Here is a 17936-nt window from a genome sequence, read left to right as displayed (position 1 = left end):
CAATGTCACAGCCAGCCGGCCCTGTCTGCCCCCTGTTACCGGGGACGGGGAGACTTGTGGGGCCCTCGCAATGTCACAGCCAGCCGGCCCTGTCTGCCCCCTGCTACCGGGGACGGGGAGACTTGTGGTGCCCTCGCAATGTCACAGCCACCCGGCCCTGTCTGCCCCCTGCTACCGGGGACGGGGAGACTTGTGGGGCCCTCGCAATGTCACAGCCAGCCGGCCCTGTCTGCCCCCTGCTACCGGGGACGGGGAGACTTGTGGTGCCCTCGCAATGTCACAGCCACCCGGCCCTGTCTGCCCCCTGCTACCGGGGACGGGGAGACTTGTGGGGCCCTCGCAATGTCACAGCCAGCCGGCCCTGTCTGCCCCCTGCTACCGGGGACGGGGAGACTTGTGGTGCCCTCGCAATGTCACAGCCAGCCGGCCCTGTCTGCCCCCTGCTACCGGGGACGGGGAGACTTGTGGGGCCCTCGCAATGTCACAGCCACCCGGCCCTGTCTGCCCCCTGCTACCGGGGACGGGGAGACTTGTGGGGCCCTCGCAATGTCACAGCCAGCCGGCCCTGTCTGCCCCCTGCTACCGGGGACGGGGAGACTTGTGGGGCCCTCGCAATGTCACAGCCAGCCGGCCCTGTCTGCCCCCTGCTACCGGGGACGGGGAGACTTGTGGGGCCCTCGCAATGTCACAGCCAGCCGGCCCTGTCTGCCCGCTGCTACCGGGGACGGGGAGACTTGTGGGGCCCTCGCAATGTCACAGCCACCCGGCCCTGTCTGCCCCCTGCTACCGGGGACGGGGAGACTTGTGGGGCCCTCGCAATGTCACAGCCAGCCGGCCCTGTCTGCCCCCTGCTACCGGGGACGGGGAGACTTGTGGGGCCCTCGCAATGTCACAGCCACCCGGCCCTGTCTGCCCGCTGCTACCGGGGACGGGGAGACTTGTGGGGCCCTCGCAATGTCACAGCCAGCCGGCCCTGTCTGCCCCCTGTTACCGGGGACGGGGAGACTTGTGGGGCCCTCGCAATGTCACAGCCACCCGGCCCTGTCTGCCCCCTGCTACCGGGGACGGGGAGACTTGTGGGGCCCTCGCAATGTCACAGCCACCCGGCCCTGTCTGCCCCCTGCTACCGGGGACGGGGAGACTTGTGGGGCCCTCGCAATGTCACAGCCAGCCGGCCCTGTCTGCCCCCTGCTACCGGGGACGGAGAGGCTTGTGGGGCCCTCGCAATGTCACAGCCAGCCGGCCCTGTCTGCCCCCTGCTACCGGGGACGGGGAGACTTGTGGTGCCCTCGCAATGTCACAGCCAGCCGGCCCTGTCTGCCCGCTGCTACCGGGGACGGGGAGACTTGTGGGGCCCTCGCAATGTCACAGCCAGCCGGCCCTGTCTGCCCCCTGCTACCGGGGACGGGGAGACTTGTGGTGCCCTCGCAATGTCACAGCCAGCCGGCCCTGTCTGCCCGCTGCTACCGGGGACGGGGAGACTTGTGGTGCCCTCGCAATGTCACAGCCAGCCGGCCCTGTCTGCCCGCTGCTACCGGGGACGGGGAGACTTGTGGGGCCCTCGCAATGTCACAGCCAGCCGGCCCTGTCTGCCCCCTGCTACCGGGGACGGGGAGACTTGTGGTGCCCTCGCAATGTCACAGCCAGCCGGCCCTGTCTGCCCGCTGCTACCGGGGACGGGGAGACTTGTGGTGCCCTCGCAATGTCACAGCCAGCCGGCCCTGTCTGCCCGCTGCTACCGGGGACGGGGAGACTTGTGGGGCCCTCGCAATGTCACAGCCACCCGGCCCTGTCTGCCCCCTGCTACCGGGGACGGGGAGACTTGTGGGGCCCTCGCAATGTCACAGCCACCCGGCCCTGTCTGCCCCCTGCTACCGGGGACGGGGAGACTTGTGGTGCCCTCGCAATGTCACAGCCACCCGGCCCTGTCTGCCCCCTGCTACCGGGGACGGGGAGACTTGTGGGGCCCTCGCAATGTCACAGCCAGCCGGCCCTGTCTGCCCCCTGTTACCGGGGACGGGGAGACTTGTGGGGCCCTCGCAATGTCACAGCCAGCCGGCCCTGTCTGCCCCCTGCTACCGGGGACGGGGAGACTTGTGGTGCCCTCGCAATGTCACAGCCACCCGGCCCTGTCTGCCCCCTGCTACCGGGGACGGGGAGACTTGTGGGGCCCTCGCAATGTCACAGCCAGCCGGCCCTGTCTGCCCCCTGCTACCGGGGACGGGGAGACTTGTGGTGCCCTCGCAATGTCACAGCCACCCGGCCCTGTCTGCCCCCTGCTACCGGGGACGGGGAGACTTGTGGGGCCCTCGCAATGTCACAGCCAGCCGGCCCTGTCTGCCCCCTGCTACCGGGGACGGGGAGACTTGTGGGGCCCTCGCAATGTCACAGCCACCCGGCCCTGTCTGCCCGCTGCTACCGGGGACGGGGAGACTTGTGGGGCCCTCGCAATGTCACAGCCAGCCGGCCCTGTCTGCCCCCTGCTACCGGGGACGGGGAGACTTGTGGGGCCCTCGCAATGTCACAGCCACCCGGCCCTGTCTGCCCCCTGCTACCGGGGACGGGGAGACCTGCGGGGCCCTCGCAATGTCACAGCCACCCGGCCCTGTCTGCCCCCTGCTACCGGGGACGGGGAGACTTGTGGGGCCCTCGCAATGTCACAGCCAGCCGGCCCTGTCTGCCCCCTGCTACCGGGGACGGGGAGACTTGTGGTGCCCTCGCAATGTCACAGCCAGCCGGCCCTGTCTGCCCCCTGCTACCGGGGACGGGGAGACTTGTGGGGCCCTCGCAATGTCACAGCCACCCGGCCCTGTCTGCCCCCTGCTACCGGGGACGGGGAGACTTGTGGGGCCCTCGCAATGTCACAGCCAGCCGGCCCTGTCTGCCCCCTGCTACCGGGGACGGGGAGACTTGTGGGGCCCTCGCAATGTCACAGCCACCCGGCCCTGTCTGCCCCCTGCTACCGGGGACGGGGAGACTTGTGGGGCCCTCGCAATGTCACAGCCAGCCGGCCCTGTCTGCCCCCTGCTACCGGGGACGGGGAGACTTGTGGGGCCCTCGCAATGTCACAGCCACCCGGCCCTGTCTGCCCCCTGCTACCGGGGACGGGGAGACTTGTGGGGCCCTCGCAATGTCACAGCCACCCGGCCCTGTCTGCCCCCTGCTACCGGGGACGGGGAGACTTGTGGTGCCCTCGCAATGTCACAGCCACCCGGCCCTGTCTGCCCCCTGCTACCGGGGACGGGGAGACTTGTGGGGCCCTCGCAATGTCACAGCCAGCCGGCCCTGTCTGCCCCCTGCTACCGGGGACGGGGAGACTTGTGGGGCCCTCGCAATGTCACAGCCAGCCGGCCCTGTCTGCCCCCTGCTACCGGGGACGGGGAGACTTGTGGGGCCCTCGCAATGTCACAGCCAGCCGGCCCTGTCTGCCCCCTGCTACCGGGGACGGGGAGACTTGTGGGGCCCTCGCAATGTCACAGCCACCCGGCCCTGTCTGCCCGCTGCTACCGGGGACGGGGAGACTTGTGGGGCCCTCGCAATGTCACAGCCAGCCGGCCCTGTCTGCCCCCTGCTACCGGGGACGGGGAGACTTGTGGGGCCCTCGCAATGTCACAGCCAGCCGGCCCTGTCTGCCCCCTGCTACCGGGGACGGGGAGACTTGTGGGGCCCTCGCAATGTCACAGCCACCCGGCCCTGTCTGCCCCCTGCTACCGGGGACGGGGAGACTTGTGGGGCCCTCGCAATGTCACAGCCAGCCGGCCCTGTCTGCCCCCTGCTACCGGGGACGGGGAGACTTGTGGGGCCCTCGCAATGCAGCAAGGGGCAGTGCTGAAGTCAGAGCCCCGGCGCCGAGCTGGACGTGCTAAGCGTGGAGCCCGCCAATCTCCCGGCTGCGCTCGCACAAAGCAAGAGAGATCCGCAGGCAGAGACACTCCCCACAGGACACTGCAGAGCAGGGAGGAGCCGGGCCGCCCTGCAGGGAGAGGTGGCAGCCGCTAATGACGGGGTGTGGAAGGCTCCTATATCCCTCTTCTGGCAGATGAGGTGTGACTGGGAGGTGTATCCCTCGGTCCCAACACCTCTCTCTGGCTGGCCCTGCGGCTGTGCCGGGGTGTATGTGTGAGGTGTATCCCTCGGTCCCAACACCTCTCTCTGGCTGGCCCTGCAGCTGTGCCGGGGTGTATGTGTGAGGTGTATCCCTCGGTCCCAACACCTCTCTCTGGCTGGCCGTGCGGCTGTGCCGGGGTGTATGTGTGAGGTGTATCCCTCGGTACCAACACCTCTCTCTGGCTGGCCGTGCGGCTGTGCCGGGGTGTATGTGTGAGGTGTATCCCTCGGTCCCAACACCTCTCTCTGGCTGGCCGTGCGGCTGTGCCGGGGTGTATGTGTGAGGTGTATCCCTCGGTACCAACACCTCTCTCTGGCTGGCCGTGCGGCTGTGCCGGGGTGTATGTGTGAGGTGTATCCCTCGGTCCCAACACCTCTCTCTGGCTGGCCGTGCGGCTGTGCCGGGGTGTATGTGTGAGGTGTATCCCTCGGTCCCAACACCTCTCTCTGGCTGGCCGTGCGGCTGTGCCGGGGTGTATGTGTGAGGTGTATCCCTCGGTCACAACACCTCTCTCTGGCTGGCCCTGCGACTGTGCCGGGGTGTATGTGTGAGGTGTATCCCTCGGTCCCAACACCTCTCTCTGGCTGGCCGTGCGGCTGTGCCGGGGTGTATGTGTGAGGTGTATCCCTCGGTCCCAACACCTCTCTCTGGCTGGCCCTGCGGCTGTGCCGGGGTGTATGTGTGAGGTGTATCCCTCGGTCCCAACACCTCTCTCTGGCTGACCGTGCGGCTGTGCCGGGGTGTATGTGTGAGGTGTATCCCTCGGTCCCAACACCTCTCTCTGGCTGACCGTGCGGCTGTGCCGGGGTGTATGTGTGAGGTGTATCCCTCGGTCCCAACACCTCTCTCTGGCTGACCGTGCGGCTGTGCCGGGGTGTATGTGTGAGGCGTATACCACCTGAGATGTTGGGTATTTTCTGAATTTTTTCCCGGCCAGGAGGCGAAAATGCCGGGCACCTGGCAACCCTACAAACACTCAGCACCCGGCCTCCCCCCCCAACTCCTCTGGCCACCAACATCCCCAGCCCCTGAAGCCCAGGCCCCATGCTTCCCCTGGGTCTTAGTGCTCAACCGCTCCCCGTCCCTAGCCCTGCACTCACTCTTAAAGGGGACCTGCTCTTTTAATGCTGGTTTATTTGACATTTTACAGTTTCTATTGGCTGAATAAGTCCTTGGAATCCCTTTTTTTTGTTTAACAACTTTGGTCTCCCCCCCTTTTCCCCCTTCAACAGAATTTTTTCCCGTTTTTTGGGGGGTGTTGGGTATTCTTTGGTTCAACCATCTGGCAACCCTCCCCCCTGCCCCCTTTGGAAAGCTTGCGGCATGCCCCGCCCTGCCCCGGTGGAGTGGCCATGGCTGCCTTTGTGCCCCAGACCAGGAAGGCCATGCACGCCATCCTGAGCGACCTGCACCCGGACGACGGCTTCAACATCGTCACCTTCTCGGACACCGTGCACGTGTGGCAGGCGGGCCACGCCGTCCCCGCCACGGCCCAGAACCTCCGCAGCGCCAAGGACCACGTCCACCGGCTGGAGGCGGACGGATGTGAGTCTGGGGGGTCCCCCGCAGCCAGGCCCCGCCCTGCCCCCTACACCCCCGAGGCGCCCCACACAGCCAGGCCCCTGCCGCGCCCCCAGCGTATTCTGAGGTGGCCTGGATCTGCCCCCGAAACTCAGGGCCCCGCCCGGCCATGGGAGAGCCGCCCCCCACCTCCCCGCGCTCTGCTCGCCTGGGCCCCATGGGGCGCTGCTAGGCGAGGGGAGGGGCTCTTTCTGCCGGCAGCCACCTCAGTGGGGTTTCTCTTTTGGCTTCTCACTTGCGGCCCCGACTGATTTTCTGTGGCTCTGCAGCCCCCACGCCAAAAATGGTTCCCTACCCCCGGACTACTGGGATGCGGGGGAACTGGGAGCCAGGACGCTGGGTTCTCTCCTGCTCGGGGAGGGGAGTGGGGGCTAGTGGGTAGAGCCAGGGGCAGGCGGCCAGGACGCTGGGTTCTCTCCCGATCGGGGAGGGGAGTGGGGGCTAGTGGGTAGAGCCAGGGGCAGGCAGCCAGGACGCTGGGTTCTCTCCCGATCGGGGAGGGGAGTGGGGGCTAGTGGGTAGAGCCAGGGGCAGGCGGCGAGGACGCTGGGTTCTCTCCCGCTCGGGGAGGGGAGTGGGGGCTAGTGGGTAGAGCCAGGGGCAGGCAGCCAGGACGCTGGGTTCTCTCCCGCTCGGGGAGGGGAGTGGGGGCTAGTGGGTAGAGCCAGGGGCAGGCGGCCAGGACGCTGGGTTCTCTCCTGCTCGGGGAGGGGAGTGGGGGCTAGTGGGCAGAGCCAGGGGCAGGGGGCCAGGACGCTGGGTTCTCTCCTGCTCAGGGAGGGGAGTGGGGGCTAGTGGGTAGAGCCAGGGGCAGGCGGCCAGGACGCTGGGTTCTCTCCCGATCGGGGAGGGGAGTGGGGGCTAGTGGGTAGAGCCAGGGGCAGGCGGCCAGGACGCTGGGTTCTCTCCTGCTCGGGGAGGATGTGGGGGCTAGTGGGTAGAGCCGGGGCCAGACAGCCAGGATGCTGGGTTCTCTCCCGATCGGGGAGGGGAGTGGGGGCTAGTGGGTAGAGCCAGGGGCAGGCGGCCAGGACGCTGGGTTCTCTCCTGCTCGGGGAGGGTGTGGGGGCTAGCGGGTAGAGCCGGGGCCAGGCAGCCAGGACGCTGGGTTCTCTCCTGCTCGGGGAGGGGAGTGGGGGCTAGTGGGTAGAGCCAGGGGCAGGCGGCCAGGACGCTGGGTTCTCTCCCGATCGGGGAGGGGAGTGGGGGCTAGTGGGTAGAGCCAGGGGCAGGGGGCCAGGACGCTGGGTTCTCTCCCGATCGGGGAGGGGAGTGGGGGCTAGTGGGTAGAGCCAGGGGCAGGCGGCCAGGACGCTGGGTTCTCTCCCGATCGGGGAGGGGAGTGGGGGCTAGTGGGTAGAGCCAGGGGCAGGCAGCCAGGACGCTGGGTTCTCTCCCGCTCGGGGAGGGGAGTGGGGGCTAGTGGGTAGAGCCAGGGGCAGGCAGCCAGGACACTGGGTTCTCTCCCGCTCGGGGAGGGGAGTGGGGGCTAGTGGGTAGAGCCAGGGGCAGGCGGCGAGGACGCTGGGTTCTCTCCCCCTCGGGGAGGGGAGTGGGGGCTAGTGGGTAGAGCCAGGGGCAGGCGGCGAGGACGCTGGGTTCTCTCCCCCTCGGGGAGGGGAGTGGGGGCTAGTGGGTAGAGCCAGGGGCAGGCGGCCAGGACGCTGGGTTCTCTCCTGCTCGGGGAGGGGAGTGGGGGCTAGTGGGCAGAGCCAGGGGCAGGGGGCCAGGACGCTGGGTTCTCTCCTGCTCAGGGAGGGGAGTGGGGGCTAGTGGGTAGAGCCAGGGGCAGGCGGCCAGGACGCTGGGTTCTCTCCCGATCGGGGAGGGGAGTGGGGGCTAGTGGGTAGAGCCGGGGCCAGGCAGCCAGGACGCTGGGTTCTCTCCTGCTCGGGGAGGATGTGGGGGCTAGTGGGTAGAGCCGGGGCCAGACAGCCAGGACGCTGGGTTCTCTCCCGATCGGGGAGGGGAGTGGGGGCTAGTGGGTAGAGCCAGGGGCAGGCGGCCAGGACGCTGGGTTCTCTCCTGCTCGGGGAGGGTGTGGGGGCTAGCGGGTAGAGCCGGGGCCAGGCAGCCAGGACGCTGGGTTCTCTCCTGCTCGGGGAGGATGTGGGGGCTAGTGGGTAGAGCCGGGGCCAGACAGCCAGGACGCTGGGTTCTCTCCCGATCGGGGAGGGGAGTGGGGGCTAGTGGGTAGAGCCAGGGGCAGGCGGCCAGGACGCTGGGTTCTCTCCCGATCAGGGAGGGGAGTGGGGGCTAGTGGGTAGAGCCAGGGGCAGGCGGCCAGGACGCTGGGTTCTCTCCTGCTCGGGGAGGGTGTGGGGGCTAGTGGGTAGAGCCGGGGCCAGGCAGCCAGGATGCTGGGTTCTCTCCTGCTCGGGGAGGGTGTGGGGGCTAGTGGGTAGAGCCGGGGCCAGGCAGCCAGGACGCTGGGTTCTCTCCCAATCGGGGAGGGGAGTGGGGGCTAGTGGGTAGAGCCAGGGGCAGGCAGCCAGGGTGCTGGGTTCTCTCCTACTCGGGGAGGGGAGTGGGGGCTAGTGGGTAGAGGCGGGGCAGGCGGCCAGGACGTTGGGTTCTCTCCCGATCAGGGAGGGGAGTGGGGCCTAGTGGGTAGAGCCGGGGCCAGGCAGCCAGGACGCTGGGTTCTCTCCTGCTTGGGGAGGGGAGTGGGGCCTAGTGGGTAGAGCCGGGGGCTGGCGGCCAGGATGCTCAGGGGACTTGAAAGGCTGAACTCGGGACCCTCCTTCCTTTCTCTCGCTCAGGGACCGACATCAACAAAGCCCTGCTGGAGGCCGCCTCGTTGCTGGCGCAGAGCCCGCTGGAGCCGCCCCCCCGCCGGATCCCCCTGCTCATCTTCCTGACGGACGGGGAGCCCACGGCAGGCGTGACCTCCGGCGCCCGCATCCTGGCCAACGTGCGGCAGGCCCTGGGGGGCTCCGTCGCCCTCTTCAGCCTGGCCTTCGGGGACGACGCCGACTACGGGCTACTGCGGCGCCTGGCGCTGGAGAACCAGGGCGTGGCCCGGCGCATCTACGAGGACGCGGACGCCACGCTGCAGCTCACGGGCTTCTACGAGGAGATCGCCAGCCCGCTGCTCTCCGACGTGGCCCTCTCCTACCGCGAGGGCGCCGACCTCACCCGCACCCTCTTCCCCCACTACTTCCGCGGCTCCGAGCTGGTGGTGGCCGGGCGCGTGGCCGCGGGAGCCACCGAGCTGCAGGTGCAGGCCGTGGGCCAGGGCCACGCCGGGCAGCTGAGCCTGCAGAACGAGATCGCGGCCAATGCCACGGAGGCCTCCCCCTTCGGCTGCTCTCCGGACCTGGGGCAGATCGGGCGCTTTGTGCAGCGCCTCTGGGCGTTCTCCACCATCCGGGATCTGCTGCAGGCCCGGTTCCGCTCCAACGACACGGCCGCCCGGCGCCTGCTCACGGAGAAGGCCACGAACCTCTCGCTGAAGTACAACTTTGTCACGCCCGTCACCTCGCTGGTGGTGGTCAGGCCGGAGGATGAGGAGAAGCGTCCCGAGCTGCAGGCCACGCTGGGGACCTCTGGCACGCTGCGGGCCACCACGGCCAGCCACCAGGCCACCAAAGTAGCCAGAGCCACGTCCGGCCCGGGAGCCACGGCTAGCTTGCTGCCTGAGGATGCCACCCGAGTCACGTCCGTGGCCCCTACCACGGTCCTTCCTCTCTGCAGCCCAGCCCAAGCCACGCCTGTCCCAGGAGCACCTGCCACGTCCCAGGGCACCTCCAAACCAGCCCAAGCCACGGTGCCCACAGCCCACGGCGTCATCAAAGCAGCCCAAGCCACGCCCGGAAGAGCACCCAAAGCTGGGAAGCCCAGGGCCACGGCTCATCTGCCGCCGAGCCCAGGATCAGCCACCACCAAGGGCATGGCCACGGTCCAGCAGCAGCCAGCCACCAAACACCAACCACAGCCCCGAACAGAGAGGGCCCCGTTCTCCTGGGCCACGGCGGCTGCCACTCCCGGGCCAGAGGCCAAGGGCCCCCGTGGCGCCGAGGGCTCCGTTGTGCCCACCGATCTCAGCCACCGGCTGCTGCTGCTGCCGGCCGAAGCACGGCTCCTGTCGGGAGAGGAACTGGAGGAGGAGTTTGTGGAGTCCCTCGACCCGCCAGCCGTGTACAGCTTCGTGGCGGCCAAAGGAGAGAAGGGTGGGGGTCCTCTCGCTGCCCATCCCCCCACGGCCCTCCCCCCGCTGCCTCCTTCCCCGGGGCCGGGAGGGTTCCTCAATCCCCCTCGCCGTGCTCCCCCCGCCGCTGCCGGGATCCCCCCCACCCCCAGCTTCCCATCCACCTCCCCCCCACAACCCCCGCTGCCGGGATCCCCCCCACCCCCAGCTTCCCATCCACCTCCCCCCAAACCCCCCGATGCCGGGATCCCCCCCACCCCCAGCTTCCCATCCACCTCCCCCCCACACCCCCCGATGCCGGGATCCCCCCCACCCCCAGCTTCCCATCCACCTCCCCCCACACCCCCCGATGCCGGGATCCCCCCCACCCCCAGCTTCCCATCCACCTCCCCCCACACCCCCCGATGCCGGGATCCCCCCCACCCCCAGCTTCCCATCCACCTCCCCCCACACCCCCCCGATGCCGGGATCCCCCCCACCCCCAGCTTCCCATCCACCTCCCCCCCACACCCCCCGATGCCGGGATCCCCCCCACCCCCAGCTTCCCATCCACCTCCCCCCCACACCCCCCGATGCCGGGATCCCCCCCACCCCCAGCTTCCCATCCACCTCCCCCCCACACCCCCCGATGCCGGGATCCCCCCCACCCCCAGCTTCCCATCCACCTCCCCCCCACACCCACCGATGCCGGGATCCCCCCCACCCCCAGCTTCCCATCCACCTCCCCCCCACGCCCCCGCTGCCGGGATCCCCCCCACCCCCAGCTTCCCATCCACCTCCCCCCCACACCCCCCGATGCCGGGATCCCCCCCACCCACAGCTTCCCATCCACCTCCCCCACCTGCGCCCCCTGCTGCCGGGATCCCCCCCACCCCCAGCTTCCCATCCACCTCCCCCCACCCCCCCCGCTGCTCGGATCCCCCCTCGGCCTGTGCTCCCCCGGCTGCCTGCCTCGTTCCCCCCACTTCCCCCATCCCCCACTCCCCAGCCACCTGGCTCCTGACGGCAGGGGTCCCCGCAGGTGCTGGGGGTTTATTCTGGCTCCTTCTCTCTCCAGGTGTCCTGGATTACGAAGACTACCCAGGTAACCCCCCCCCCCCCCCGTGGAAGGCAGCCGGGGTCGTCCCAGCCTGCTGCCCCTTGAAGGCCAAGATCCCTGGGAGCTGTAGGCCCGCTGGGCTGGCAGCTTGGCCTGCTAAGAGTTGGGCAGGAGATGACAGGGCAGGTCCCATCCCTCCACCCCCCGCTGCACCAGAGCCTGCAGGAGCAAGGCCCCCTCCCCACAGCCCCCAGTGCCTGGGAGCAGCGACCCACGGCCGAGGTGCAGGGACATGTGGGGCTGAGCCCAGAGCCCCAGCCAGGGGGACTCTCCGGCGGCAGGTAGAGGAGAAGGGCTGTCGGGTCCCAGGACCCAGCGTAGCCCCGACTCCTCACGGGAGCCAGGAGCAGCCTGGGGGGGGGGGGGGGGGGGGAGTCAAGGCCCTGCCCCCCTCCCTGCCTCCGCCGCCCGCCGAGACTCCCCTCGCACCCGCCGCAGCCAGCCCCAGCCCCGGGTCACCCCTTGAACCCTCCAGCCAGGCCGCAGGGCGCCCCCGTCCCGCTTCCCCCAGCACCGGCCCAGGCTCGCTCGGGCCCCGTCTTCCCCCCGCAGCCAGGAGAGCGAGAGCCGGACGCAGCCCCTGCCCCCTCCCTGACTCTGCCTCTCCCCACCAGGCTCGCCGGAGGGGCCGGGCGGCGACACAGGTAAGCGGCCGGGGGGGGCTGTGCCAGGCCGGGCCCGCTGGGGGAGGGGGCCAGAGATGGGGGGTTGCTCCGTCCCACTGGCTCTGACCCTCTCTCCTCCCCCCGCAGCGGGCCTGGCAAACCTGGCGGGTGCCAAGTTCTTCACCTTCTCCTCCTCAGGTAAGGCTGCCTGGGCGGGGGTGGGTGGGGCCAGCCTGGTTCCTCCCCCTCACCCCTCCCCCCCCGTGCTCTGCTTGCAGTGGATGGAGACCCCCACTTTGTGGCCCGCCTGCCTGGCTCTCCGGAGATGCTGTGCTTCACCCTGGACGGGCACCCCGGGGACCTGCTCCAGCTGGTGACCGACCCCCCCAGAGGTGAGAGCCCCCGGGCTCCAGGGCCCTGGGCGGGGAGTGGGGCCTGGTGATCAGAGCAGGGGGCCGGTCCCCTGGGGTCTCTCCCGGGCTCTGGGTGGGGAGTGGGGCCTGGTGGTTAGAGCAGGGGCCCGGTCCCCTGGGGTCTCTCCTGGGCTCTGGGTGGGGAGTGGTGCCTGGTGGTTAGAGCAGGGGGCCCGGTCCCCTGGGGTCTCTCCCGGGCTCTGGGTGGGGAGTGGTGCCTGGTGGTCAGAGCAGGGGGCCCGGTCCCCTGGGGTCTCTCCTGGGCTCTGGGTGGGGAGTGGGGCCTGGTGGTCAGAGCAGGGGGCCGGTCCCCTGGGGTCTCTCCTGGGCTCTGGGTGGGGAGTGGGGCCTGGTGGTTAGAGCAGGGGGCCCGGTCCCCTGGGGTCTCTCCTGGGCTCTGGGCGGGGAGTGGGGCCTGGTGGTTAGAGCAGGGGGCCCAGTCCCCTGGGGTCTCTCCTGGGCTCTGGGTGGGGAGTGGGGCCTGGTGGTCAGAGCAGGGGGCCCGGTCCCCTGGGGTCTCTCCTGGGCTCTGGGCGGGGAGTGGGGCCTGGTGGTCAGAGCAGGGGGCCCGGTCCCCTGGGGTCTCTCCTGGGCTCTGGGTGGGGAGTGGTGCCTGGTGGTTAGAGCAGGGGGCCCGGTCCCCTGGGGTCTCTCCCGGGCTCTGGGCGGGGAGTGGGGCCTGGTGGTTAGAGCAGGGGGCCGGTCCCCTGGGGTCTCTCCTGGGCTCTGGGTGGGGAGTGGGGCCTGGTGGTTAGAGCAGGGGGCCCGGTCCCCTGGGGTCTCTCCTGGGCTCTGGGTGGGGAGTGGGGCCTGGTGGTTAGAGCAGGGGCCCGGTCCCCTGGGGTCTCTCCTGGGCTCTGGGTGGGGAGTGGGGCCTGGTGGTCAGAGCAGGGGGCCCGGTCCCCTGGGGTCTCTCCTGGGCTCTGGGTGGGGAGTGGGGCCTGGTGGTTAGAGCAGGGGCCCGGTCCCCTGGGGTCTCTCCCGGGCTCTGGGTGGGGAGTGGGGCCTGGTGGTCAGAGCAGGGGGCCCGGTCCCCTGGGGTCTCTCCCGGGCTCTGGGCGGGGAGTGGGGCCTGGTGGTTAGAGCAGGGGGCCCGGTCCCCTGGGGTCTCTCCTGGGCTCTGGGTGGGGAGTGGTGCCTGGTGGTTAGAGCAGGGGGCCGGTCCCCTGGGGTCTCTCCTGGGCTCTGGGCGGGGAGTGGGGCCTGGTGGTTAGAGCAGGGGGCCGGTCCCCTGGGGTCTCTCCTGGGCTCTGGGCGGGGAGTGGTGCCTGGTGGTTAGAGCAGGGGGCCGGTCCCCTGGGGTCTCTCCTGGGCTCTGGGCGGGGAGTGGGGCCTGGTGGTTAGAGCAGGGGGCCGGTCCCCTGGGGTCTCTCCTGGGCTCTGGGCGGGGAGTGGTGCCTGGTGGTCAGAGCAGGGGCCCGGTCCCCTGGGGTCTCTCCCGGGCTCTGGGTGGGGAGTGGTGCCTGGTGGTTAGAGCAGGGGGCCGGTCCCCTGGGGTCTCTCCTGGGCTCTGGGTGGGGAGTGGGGCCTGGTGGTCAGAGCAGGGGGCCCGGTCCCCTGGGGTCTCTCCTGGGCTCTGGGTGGGGAGTGGTGCCTGGTGGTCAGAGCAGGGGGCCCGGTCCCCTGGGGTCTCTCCTGGGCTCTGGGTGGGGAGTGGCGCCTGGTGGTTAGAGCAGGGGGCCCGGTCCCCTGGGGTCTCTCCTGGGCTCTGGGTGGGGAGTGGGGCCTGGTGGTTAGAGCAGGGGGCCGGTCCCCTGGGGTCTCTCCTGGGCTCTGGGTGGGGAGTGGCGCCTGGTGGTTAGAGCAGGGGGCCGGTCCCCTGGGGTCTCTCCTGGGCTCTGGGTGGGGAGTGGGGCCTGGTGGTCAGAGCAGGGGGCCGGTCCCCTGGGGTCTCTCCTGGGCTCTGGGTGGGGAGTGGTGCCTGGTGGTTAGAGCAGGGGCCCGGTCCCCTGGGGTCTCTCCTGGGCTCTGGGTGGGGAGTGGGGCCTGGTGGTCAGAGCAGGGGACCCGGTCCCCTGGGGTCTCTCCTGGGCTCTGGGTGGGGAGTGGGGCCTGGTGGTTAGAGCAGGGGGCCGGTCCCCTGGGGTCTCTCCTGGGCTCTGGGTGGGGAGTGGGGCCTGGTGGTTAGAGCAGGGGGCCGGTCCCCTGGGGTCTCTCCTGGGCTCTGGGTGGGGAGTGGTGCCTGGTGGTCAGAGCAGGGGGCCGATCCCCTGGGGTCTCTCCTGGGCTCTGGGTGGGGAGTGGGGCCTGGTGGTCAGAGCAGGGGGCCCGGTCCCCTGGGGTCTCTCCTGGGCTCTGGGTGGGGAGTGGGGCCTGGTGGTCAGAGCAGGGGGCCCGGTCCCCTGGGGTCTCTCCTGGGCTCTGGGCGGGGAGTGGGGCCTGGTGGTCAGAGCAGGGGGCCCGGTCCCCTGGGGTCTCTCCTGGGCTCTGGGTGGGGAGTGGGGCCTGGTGGTTAGAGCAGGGGGCCGGTCCCCTGGGGTCTCTCCTGGGCTCTGGGTGGGGAGTGGTGCCTGGTGGTCAGAGCAGGGGGCCGGTCCCCTGGGGTCTCTCCTGGGCTCTGGGCGGGGAGTGGTGCCTGGTGGTTAGAGCAGGGGGCCCGGTCCCCTGGGGTCTCTCCTGGGCTCTGGGTGGGGAGTGGGGCCTGGTGGTTAGAGCAGGGGGCCCGGTCCCCTGGGGTCTCTCCTGGGCTCTGGGTGGGGAGTGGTGCCTGGTGGTTAGAGCAGGGGCCCGGTCCCCTGGGGTCTCTCCCGGGCTCTGGGTGGGGAGTGGTGCCTGGTGGTTAGAGCAGGGGGCCGGTCCCTTGGGGTCTCTCCTGGGCTCTGGGTGGGGAGTGGGGCCTGGTGGTTAGAGCAGGGGGCCCGGTCCCCTGGGGTCTCTCCTGGGCTCTGGGTGGGGAGTGGTGCCTGGTGGTTAGAGCAGGGGGCCCGGTCCCCTGGGGTCTCTCCTGGGCTCTGGGTGGGGAGTGGTGCCTGGTGGTCAGAGCAGGGGGCCGGTCCCCTGGGGTCTCTCCTGGGCTCTGGGTGGGGAGTGGGGCCTGGTGGTTAGAGCAGGGGGCCCGGTCCCCTGGGGTCTCTCCTGGGCTCTGGGTGGGGAGTGGTGCCTGGTGGTTAGAGCAGGGGGCCCGGTCCCCTGGGGTCTCTCCCGGGCTCTGGGTGGGGAGTGGGGCCTGGTGGTCAGAGCAGGGGGCCCGGTCCCCTGGGGTCTCTCCTGGGCTCTGGGCGGGGAGTGGTGCCTGGTGGTTAGAGCAGGGGGCCGGTCCCCTGGGGTCTCTCCCGGGCTCTGGGCGGGGAGTGGGGCCTGGTGGTTAGAGCAGGGGGCCCGGTCCCCTGGGGTCTCTCCTGGGCTCTGGGTGGGGAGTGGTGCCTGGTGGTCAGAGCAGGGGGCCGGTCCCCTGGGGTCTCTCCTGGGCTCTGGGTGGGGAGTGGGGCCTGGTGGTTAGAGCAGGGGCCCGGTCCCCTGGGGTCTCTCCTGGGCTCTGGGTGGGGAGTGGGGCCTGGTGGTTAGAGCAGGGGGCCCGGTCCCCTGGGGTCTCTCCTGGGCTCTGGGTGGGGAGTGGGGCCTGGTGGTTAGAGCAGGGGGCCCGGTCCCCTGGGGTCTCTCCTGGGCTCTGGGTGGGGAGTGGGGCCTGGTGGTTAGAGCAGGGGGCCGGTCCCCTGGGGTCTCTCCTGGGCTCTGGGTGGGGAGTGGGGCCTGGTGGTTAGAGCAGGGGCCCGGTCCCCTGGGGTCTCTCCTGGGCTCTGGGCGGGGAGTGGTGCCTGGTGGTTAGAGCAGGGGCCCGGTCCCCTGGGGTCTCTCCCGGGCTCTGGGTGGGGAGTGGGGCCTGGTGGTTAGAGCAGGGGGCCGGTCCCCTGGGGTCTCTCCTGGGCTCTGGGTGGGGAGTGGTGCCTGGTGGTCAGAGCAGGGGGCCCGGTCCCCTGGGGTCTCTCCTGGGCTCTGGGTGGGGAGTGGGGCCTGGTGGTTAGAGCAGGGGGCCGGTCCCCTGGGGTCTCTCCTGGGCTCTGGGCGGGGAGTGGGGCCTGGTGGTCAGAGCAGGGGGCCCGGTCCCCTGGGGTCTCTCCTGGGCTCTGGGTGGGGAGTGGGGCCTGGTGGTCAGAGCAGGGGGCCCGGTCCCCTGGGGTCTCTCCCGGGCTCTGGGTGGGGAGTGGTGCCTGGTGGTTAGAGCAGGGGCCCGGTCCCCTGGGGTCTCTCCTGGGCTCTGGGCGGGGAGTGGTGCCTGGTGGTCAGAGCAGGGGGCCGGTCCCCTGGGGTCTCTCCCGGGCTCTGGGCGGGGAGTGGGGCCTGGTGGTCAGAGCAGGGGGCCCGGTCCCCTGGGGTCTCTCCTGGGCTCTGGGTGGGGAGTGGGGCCTGGTGGTTAGAGCAGGGGGCCGGTCCCCTGGGGTCTCTCCTGGGCTCTGGGCGGGGAGTGGGGCCTGGTGGTTAGAGCAGGGGGCCGGTCCCCTGGGGTCTCTCCTGGGCTCTGGGCGGGGAGTGGTGCCTGGTGGTCAGAGCAGGGGCCCGGTCCCCTGGGGTCTCTCCTGGGCTCTGGGCGGGGAGTGGGGCCTGGTGGTCAGAGCAGGGGCCCGGTCCCCTGGGGTCTCTCCTGGGCTCTGGGCGGGGAGTGGGGCCTGGTGGTCAGAGCAGGGGGCCCGGTCCCCTGGGGTCTCTCCCGGGCTCTGGGCGGGGAGTGGGGCCTGGTGGTCAGAGCAGGGGGCCCGGTCCCCTGGGGTCTCTCCTGGGCTCTGGGTGGGGAGTGGGGCCTGGTGGTTAGAGCAGGGGGCCCGGTCCCCTGGGGTCTCTCCCGGGCTCTGGGTGGGGAGTGGTGCCTGGTGGTCAGAGCAGGGGGCCCGGTCCCCTGGGGTCTCTCCTGGGCTCTGGGTGGGGAGTGGTGCCTGGTGGTTAGAGCAGGGGCCCGGTCCCCTGGGGTCTCTCCCGGGCTCTGGGTGGGGAGTGGGGCCTGGTGGTTAGAGCAGGGGCCCGGTCCCCTGGGGTCTCTCCTGGGCTCTGGGTGGGGAGTGGGGCCTGGTGGTTAGAGCAGGGGGCCCGGTCCCCTGGGGTCTCTCCCGGGCTCTGGGTGGGGAGTGGGGCCTGGTGGTTAGAGCAGGGGCCCGGTCCCCTGGGGTCTCTCCTGGGCTCTGGGTGGGGAGTGGGGCCTGGTGGTTAGAGCAGGGGGCCGGTCCCCTGGGGTCTCTCCTGGGCTCTGGGTGGGGAGTGGGGCCTGGTGGTTAGAGCAGGGGCCCGGTCCCCTGGGGTCTCTCCTGGGCTCTGGGTGGGGAGTGGGGCCTGGTGGTTAGAGCAGGGGCCCGGTCCCCTGGGGTCTCTCCTGGGCTCTGGGTGGGGAGTGGGGCCTGGTGGTTAGAGCAGGGGGCCCGGTCCCCTGGGGTCTCTCCTGGGCTCTGGGCGGGGAGTGGGGCCTGGTGGTTAGAGCAGGGGCCCGGTCCCCTGGGGTCTCTCCTGGGCTCTGGGCGGGGAGTGGTGCCTGGTGGTTAGAGCAGGGGGCCCGGTCCCCTGGGGTCTCTCCCGGGCTCTGGGTGGGGAGTGGGGCCTGGTGGTTAGAGCAGGGGGCCCGGTCCCCTGGGGTCTCTCCTGGGCTCTGGGTGGGGAGTGGGGCCTGGTGGTTAGAGCAGGGGGCCCGGTCCCCTGGGGTCTCTCCTGGGCTCTGGGTGGGGAGTGGGGCCTGGTGGTCAGAGCAGGGGGGCCCGGTCCCCTGGGGTCTCTCCTGGGCTCTGGGTGGGGAGTGGGGCCTGGTGGTTAGAGCAGGGGGCCCGGTCCCCTGGGGTCTCTCCTGGGCTCTGGGCGGGGAGTGGTGCCTGGTGGTCAGAGCAGGGGGCCCAGTCCCCTGGGGTCTCTCCCGGGCTCTGGGTGGGGAGTGGTGCCTGGTGGTCAGAGCAGGGGGCCCGGTCCCCTGGGGTCTCTCCCGGGCTCTGGGCGGGGAGTGGGGCCTGGTGGTTAGAGCAGGGGGCCCGGTCCCCTGGGGTCTCTCCTGGGCTCTGGGCGGGGAGTG

At 70.8% G+C, this 17936-nt stretch overlaps 1 protein-coding gene across 1 annotated transcript in view; it reads left to right on the top strand.

Moving 5' to 3' along the window:
* The window catches only part of ITIH6 (inter-alpha-trypsin inhibitor heavy chain family member 6), a 50958-nt gene that overhangs the window by 12553 nt on the left and 20469 nt on the right, over positions 1-17936 (top strand). Inside the window, exons 7-12 of the mRNA XM_075918466.2 lie at positions 5482-5653; positions 8452-9861; positions 10897-10923; positions 11553-11582; positions 11691-11741; positions 11822-11935. Of these exons, the coding sequence (XP_075774581.2) occupies positions 5482-5653; positions 8452-9861; positions 10897-10923; positions 11553-11582; positions 11691-11741; positions 11822-11935 (1804 nt within the window). The remainder of the gene's footprint in view (positions 1-5481; positions 5654-8451; positions 9862-10896; positions 10924-11552; positions 11583-11690; positions 11742-11821; positions 11936-17936) is intronic.

Source organism: Pelodiscus sinensis, chromosome 18 (assembly GCF_052426305.1).
Source record: "Pelodiscus sinensis isolate ZL-2025 chromosome 18, ASM5242630v1, whole genome shotgun sequence".
Lineage (NCBI taxonomy): Eukaryota > Metazoa > Chordata > Testudines > Trionychidae > Pelodiscus > Pelodiscus sinensis.
This window is presented reverse-complemented; position numbering and strand designations above follow the sequence as displayed.